Below are 7,807 nucleotides of genomic sequence, written 5' to 3'. Positions count from 1 at the left end.
TATCCAGTGAATGTGTTCAGAGATTTTTATGGGAGAAGCACCATGCTCAGTCTTGGTGAGTAATTAGTGTGTGCACACACACTTGAAAAGATGGACACACCACCTATATGTACACACAAGCCAAGTGTATGAATAGATCAAAACTATATACTGAGAGAAAGAATATATTTCCAAACTCTTTATCCGTCCATCTCATTTAATAAGACAGTCCAATTTAATCAAAATATTGCAAACCTCACATTAATTCTTTTAGACAAGAAGTTTAAGTCAGACCAATTAAATTGGAAGTAATTCTAGTTGTGTGCTTCCTTCTCCACTCCATGTCACTCACATGCTCCGTAACTCAGGCCCCAGTGTTGCCAAGCTCCCTCCCACTCCTCTAAGAGGCAACAACAATCTCAAGAAAGATTTAGATCAACTCAGTTCGACATGGCTGTCAATGAGTGTGAGGATTGACTGTCTCCTCTTATGATGTTTACAAGAAAAAAAGAAGAGCCCTATTTGATTTAAGCCAAAGAAATGAAATTCTAAGTCTCTAATTTTGGAAATTTGGGATTTAGCAAGCCTTCAGAGAGAGTTTCTTTTTATTGGAGGTGCCTTCCCCAGAACCCCAGAAATTGGCCACAGTGGTAGCTTTGGCATACCCAGAAGACTGGATCTAGTGCTCCCACTTAGGCATCTGTTACCCCAACTGGAAGAATATACTGATCTCATTCCTCCATGTCCCTATCTTTGGGTGGAAAGAGCATCCAAGATTCCCTATCAGGAAAGAATCTTAGAGAATGGACAGCATTGCCTAAGCATGTGCAGGAAACAGGCTCAGCGTGGAAGAGTCAGGGCAGAAGACCCTTCCTGAGACAATCACTCTTAATGCCCTGCGAAACCAAGGATAAAACATGCCATATATAATGGGATTGAAAGTAGAATTGAAATAACCCAGCCAGAGGAAGACATTGTACAAATCTTCAGGAGTTGTAAAATTGATGAAAGGGTCTGTGATTGTCAAGACAAAAAAGGGCAGCCAGCATAACACAAACACTCCCACGACTATGCCTAAAGTCTTGGTGGCCTTGCTTTCCTTTTTGGTTGCTGCCTTCATTTTGCTTTCTGACCTAACCTGTTTCATCAGGGGACCTGTGCCAATTTGCTTAGCATGCTTCTGGGCTACCGTGAAAATGTATATGTAAATCCCCATCATTACAGTTCCAGGGAGAAAGAAGGCTATAAAGGAGGCCAGTACTCCCCAGAGTTTGTTAAATATCAACACACACAAACCTGTGCAGTCAATGGCTGCAACAAAATCTTCTGCACCAATTACGTTTAATTCTGAGAAAACCAGGCCAAGGGCAAAAAAGATTGGAATAGACCAACTGATGAATAGAAAGACCTCTATGACAGGGATGGTGATTTTGGTGACATAATGCAAAGGGTCACAGACAGCATAGTAGCGGTCCACGGAGATGAAGCAGAGGTGAAAAATGGAGGTGGTACAGAGCATGATGTCGCAGCAGCTGTGGACTTTGCAGAAGAGATCCCCAAAGTACCAGCAGGATTCGATGGACCTGATCATGCTGAAGGGCATGACCACGCAGCTCAGCAGAAAGTCAGTGGTGGCCATGGAGAGGATCAGGAAGTTGGTCGGGGAGTGGAGCTGCTTGAAGTGGGCAATGGAAATGATCACAACCAGGTTGCCCAGCATGGTCATTACTATAGCACCAATCATGACAACGTACATGGCACAGACACTCAGCACAGACCTCACATTTCTAGGGCAAGAATCGTTAACCAAAGCAAAGCAAAACTGTACTTCTTGGGTATTCCCAATGTCAGGTGAATTCATCTTCTTTCTCCCATGGGTGCTGTGAGCCTTTTACAAAAGTACTGTTTCTCTCTCCTTTCTGTGAAAGAAAGAGGAAAAATAATAAAAATGGTTGGCAGCGCAACTTTTCAGAGTGGCCCAGCTAGCTGTATTTCCAATCCCAGGTTAAACTTCCTGGGGTCAGCCAGGTGGCATAGTGGTTAAGTTCACCCGCTCACTTTGGTGGCCCCTGGGTTTGCGGGTTTGGATCCTGGGTGTGGACCTTCATGCTGCCCGTCAAGCCATGCTATGGTGGTGACCCACATGCAAAATGGAGGAAGATTGGGATGGATGTTGGCTTAGGGACAATCTTCCTCAAGCAAAAATAAGAAGATTGTAAAGAGATGTCAGCTCAGGGCCAATCTTCCCCACCAAAAAAAAAAATCCCAAACAAAAAAACAAAAAACACTTCCTACTGAGCAGAACAGTGTTTACGAATCACCCAGAGATCTTTTTGACAGCACAGATTCTAATTCTGAGGAGGGGGCTGAGAGTCTGCATTTCACACCAGCTTTCAGGAGATGCCAATGCTGCTAGTCTAAGACCATCCCTTCACTAGGAAGGGACTAAAGACAACTGAATGAATATTGTCACCCAACATCTAAGTGACCCAGATAAAACCACCTAAGTAACCTGGGTAAACGCGTGTTCTGATTGCATAAACAAGTAGCCCTTACTCAAGATTCCATCCATAGGCAGGTCAAGAATTTTCGTTGTCCCATTTTTATTAATCAATTTGCCTAATAAAAGCACTTCAAGAATTACCAGGACCTGTGGAACTATTATTAAATGTTTAGATTAAATGATAAATGCCATGTAAAGATTGCGCTTTTTAAAAAAATTTGTCCTGTGCATATCTGCAAATGCTTTGGTTCCTGCCACTTAATACAGACTGTTCAGTTCAGGAAACATTTCTCTATCCAATGTGAACAATATAGTTTTTAGAATTTAGAGCAATATTGTATAAGGTAAATTAAAGCTATGCGAAAGTCTACAAAATTGTATATGAATAATCTCAAAAAAAGGAGAAGTATCTCAAATGATAGACTCTGTACATCTTGTGGGTTGTCTCCTTTCATTATGAGCTGCATTCATTCGTGAATTCAAATTCAGGTTGAGGTCATCCAATCCACTGATTTCATCCTACGTTGGTAACAAATTTGGCATGCTCATTGTTTAAGCTGTCGCTTTATATAACTTATGCCATTGCCCTTAAAATGTGAAAATAATGGGACTGACTCACCCTGAGTATGACCTGGGTTTGATTTGTTTCTCCAGGGCTGGGACTGGCTGTGCAACTCTGATGCCCAACCACAAGCATTAGTCAGATCTAAGGCCGGGTTGGAGAAGTGGACTTTTGGCCTGAGAATAGATTCAAACTCTCTAGTCCATCAGGAAATTGAACCCACAAGCGTGTTCTCACCAGATTTACTTGGAAAAGACATTAATAAGAATAAAAGTACCTTTGAAAATAGTATTTGCAGTAGCTGCTGCTAGAGCTCAGCACTTTTTTCCAATGTATTATTTGAAATCTTAATATTATGGTACATTTTATCTACTCTGGATATATTAATTTAATTTATGAGATTAGCATTTTTCTTTCGATATATTTTAATTGTACCAATCAAATATTACGCAGTTGAGCTGAACTTGAGAAACCAAAACATGCAGAAGTAAAATGTAAAAAAAAGACTTATGCGACTCCTTTATAAACTGTTATCTATCAATTTCAGAACGCACAGCACAAATTATTTGCTTACTTATCACTTTGGTTCCTAAACTCTGATGAATAAATGAAAAGCAATGGGATATGTTGGAGCATACAAGGAAACCATTTGGTTTAAAACTAATTTAACCTGACTTTGTTTTTCCAAAAAGGCCTGACGTGGCCTATTGAGCACACATTGTTCATCTGCTTGAAACAGTTACCAGGTCTCAAAGACAAGAAGGATGCCTTTAAGGATAAGGATGTAGCCTCCCCCTATATGGCCATTCCTTTGAGGATAAGCATCTCTTTCTAGAAACTAAGGATTAATTACCCACCTGCTGTGCTCACCTTGTGACCCCTGACCTGCTGACCATCGACTTGCTGTGCTAGCTAAGCATCTCATGACAGCAGTAAAAGGGACATTCTGATCATATGTGATGTGTGCTCTTTGTCCCAAGAAAGTATATAACCACGCTGTACCCCCACTTCTTTGGTGTCCTCCTTTCCTTGGGGAAGGAAGGCCCCAGGCTATAGTCATCAAACTTGGCTTATAACAAACTTACTCCAATTTTGATTTATAGATTGACTATCGTTCATTGGTGCCACATTTCTAAGATGCTGAATATAACGAAATCTTAAATACCTGACCTTTTTAAAGTTAACTTTATCCTGCCTTTTATTTTCTTTGCTTTTGTGAATTAAAAAAAAAAACTTGTAATTCTTTTAAAAGTTACCTTTAAAAACAACTAACAGTTACCACAAAGCTACTTAAGCCTTTGTGGCTGTGTCTCTATAGAGACAGCATCCCTCGTGCGAAATCGTACACTCTTCAATGCGCCCTGGGGGGATTTTTGGAGTTTTAAGTTTGTTTTGAAAACCTAGTCCCTGAAAGGATTGATATAATTTAACCTCCTAGGTTTGTAAAGTGAATTTCATTCTACTTATTTATTTATTTATTTTGTGGAAAACACGTATGAAACAGCTGCTAGAAATTAATAGTGTTATCTCATATTTCCAATGCGTGGTTATAGATATTAGGGAAATATTTAAACATTTAAGTGTTAGATTAAGACAGAAAGATAAAGTGAGACACACATATTTATTTTAAAAGTTATTACCTGGGTGAATTGTTAAGATGGAGGTGAATGTTATAACACCTTTAGGCACCTATCTTAAATTCTTAGCCAAAAGTTACAAAAACTAATAAGCAATTGCAAGTATGACTGCCCGTCTACTGCTTTCTCAAAAAAGGAAATTGTCGTGAAATTTAATGCAGCTGAGGTTTTGTTTGTTATTTAAAAACTTAACAGAATAGAGATTCCTTTCCTTTAAAGATTCACCTCAAAAAAAATACAGCAATTTTTTAATAAAATAAAATAAAGTTAACCCTTCTATGACATCTCACTTTTATCATGGGACATTTTTGTTACACCTGTTTTTTCTTTTTATCAATAATATTTCAACAAAAGACCAAATTAATGACAACATTGCAAACGATCACCTAATGAAAGCAAAGAAAATGTTAATTATTTTTGCCAGGGGTAAAAAGAAACATATGTGGACAATTCTGGAGAGAAGTAAGAATTGCAGCGTTTTTTAGTTTGAATTTAGTTCTGTAAGGGAAAAGGTTACAGAATAAGCAAACAGACATGAGGACTCTGAAATAACGATTTTGAAAAAGTAAAAGTTCCTTGGAATTTCAAAGAAAAAGGGAAAAAGAAATTATGGAATAAATTTTCCTCAAAAATTAAATACCTAAAAATTTATTAATGTATATGTATTTCCCTCAAATAAAGAGGAAAATACACAACAAACTCAATAATGTATTGTAAATAAAGTGAAAAATTAGGAGAGGACACATCATAGCTGCTTTATGAGGCAGGATTTTTCTTCCTTTACTGGTTACATAGCTCAACCTCTCCAGCTCTGAGACTGTTTCTCTGGAAATAATGATTTCGTTTTGCTTTGATGTGCCTCACTCACGCAATACTTTCTTAGGTAAAGGAAATTACTTGTGAATGAGATTTAAGGAAGATCTGTTGTGGGTCTTCCTATCGTTGCCTCTTTAGAATCTCAGTGATGTTCTAAAATGATCTAGATTTATTTTTTCGATTGGTATTTTAAGTTTGGTTCCTTTCAACATGCCAGAAAAAAAAAAAAGCTGATCTAACTGATCTTTTTTCCTCTCAATATATTCTCGTTTGGTTTACTAGAATTTGTTTGGCTAATTAGATAATTTGGAACTAAAACCGTTGGAAGGTGACTTACCTGTTGTGCTGATGAGCATTGTGCTCCACCACTCTCTTCCCTGCTGATTTCCCCCCAGAAAAGGCACTTAGGCCCAGGCTCTTACAGGTAGGCTGCTGGCAGGCTGTGCTGGCATCAGTATCTATATACGAACCATGCCTCCTGAGGCTGCATTACCTGTGTGCTGCTTTGACAGGTGTGTCCTTTAACAACCTCCAGTGTGCTGCCAGCAAAGAGGTGACAGCAAGTCACCAGAGAATTGGCTCCAGGAGGGTGGATCCATTTTGTACTATCATCCCCATGACTTCAGAGGGACCACACGGACCAGCCTCACACAAGGCCAAAGGGGAGAAGGATGAAAATGTGAAAGGAAGGATGGAGAAGGAGAGAGGAGGGAGGGAGGAAGCGAGGAAAGAAAGAAGGAAGGAAGGAAAAAATTTAGCTCAAATCCGACAAATGCTCTTTCCACTTATTACCAAATGCTAGATGTTTCAAACAGTGAGATCTTTAATACCTAGTGAAAATTTGACTCATTTTCACCTTTTCCTGGTACCATGCACAAGTCAGCAGTATTCATTCACGCTACAGTTCTTCAAGTCTGTAGTTTTCCTAACCCAAACAAAAAGCAGTAAGAACCACATTTCACACTGTCCATGCAAATAATCCATAACCAATCTATAAATCAAAATTGGGTGAGTTCATTATGAGCCAATCCTGAGGACCGTATAGCCCAGGAGAGTCCTTTCACAAAGGAATGGAGCCCTCCAAAGAAGTGGAGTGTACAGTGTGGTTATACACTGTCAAAGAGCATGCATCACATAGGATAGGAGTGTCCTTTTTACAATAGTCAGGAGATCGCTTTGCCAGCACAGCAATTTGGTGAACAGAACAGGTCGGTGGTCACAAGGTGAGAGCAGCAGGTCAGCAATTAATCCTTAGTTTAGGGAGAGATGCTTATCCTTAAGGAAATACCCATGTGGGGGAAGTTACATCCTTATCTTTAAGGGCATTGTTCTTGTCTTTGGGATGCAGCAAATACTTAAAGCAGATATACAATGCATATTCACTGGTCACATCGGGCCCTCTTGGAAAAACAAGTTGAGGCCAAATTAGTTTTACACCAAATGGCTTCCTCATACTCCAATACATCCTGTTGCTTGTCATTTGTTTACTAACACCGCCCAAATGAAAAGTGAAAACTTCCATCACTGTGTGGGTATTTTCATGAACCCTAGGGAGCCAGCTGGGGGAGGTGTTTCCAGTAGAAAGTGATAGTTCCAAACACTAAACTTCAAGGAGTTTATGTTGATCATTTTATCATCCAACCAGGCCACAAAATCATTATATTTAAATATACAATGCTTTGGAGGGCATTGAAGATTAAGTATTTATAAGAATAGAGTCAAATTATTCTTATTTAAATTAACTGATAAAAACCAACTTTATTACACCTGTGGGAGATCAGAATTGGCCACTCCAAAATGTATTTCTTTGGCTTGATTATTTTTAATAACAAAAGACTCTGAAAGAAACTTTGACCACCCCCGCAACTGCCTAAACGAATTTAAAACGGAAGGGCCTGTTCCAAGAAGGAGCTAACACCGTAACATAACTATAACGTAATGTAAAACATGTCCATCAGGTCACATTGTCTGTAGTTGGCCCATTTACATTTCCATCTCCATGTAAATTGCCTTCCACCCCCTTGAAGTCCCGAACCACTACTCCCAACATCCTCCTTTGTCTTTAGCTGAAGATGGTCTTTTTTGTTTTTAAAGAACTGATTTCTCTCTCTCTCTCCTTTTTTATTTAAATGTTGGCACCTGAGCTAACATCTGTTGCCAATCTTCTTTTTTTTTTCTTCTCCCCAAAGCCCCCAGTACATAGTTGTATATCCCAGTTGTAAGTCATTCCAGTTCTTTTACGTGAGATGCTGCCTCAGCATGGCTTGATGGGTGGTGCTAGGTCTGTGCCCAGGATCCAAACCAGTGAAA

The 7,807-nt window shown here is 39.3% G+C and overlaps 1 protein-coding gene across 1 annotated transcript in view; it reads right to left on the bottom strand.

The window, feature by feature from the left end:
* The window catches only part of LOC124246660 (trace amine-associated receptor 4-like), a 42,317-nt gene extending 40,477 nt beyond the window's left edge, over window positions 1-1,840 (bottom strand). The window contains exon 1 of the mRNA XM_046675075.1: window positions 1,276-1,840. Within this exon, the coding sequence (XP_046531031.1) occupies window positions 1,276-1,840 (565 nt within the window). The remainder of the gene's footprint in view (window positions 1-1,275) is intronic.
* Window positions 1,841-7,807: the final 5,967 nt, after the last annotated feature.

This window comes from Equus quagga, chromosome 11 (genome assembly GCF_021613505.1).
Source record: "Equus quagga isolate Etosha38 chromosome 11, UCLA_HA_Equagga_1.0, whole genome shotgun sequence".
Taxonomy (NCBI): domain Eukaryota; kingdom Metazoa; phylum Chordata; class Mammalia; order Perissodactyla; family Equidae; genus Equus; species Equus quagga.
The sequence above is the reverse complement of the archived record's forward strand: the minus strand, read 5'-3'. Positions and strand labels throughout refer to the sequence as shown.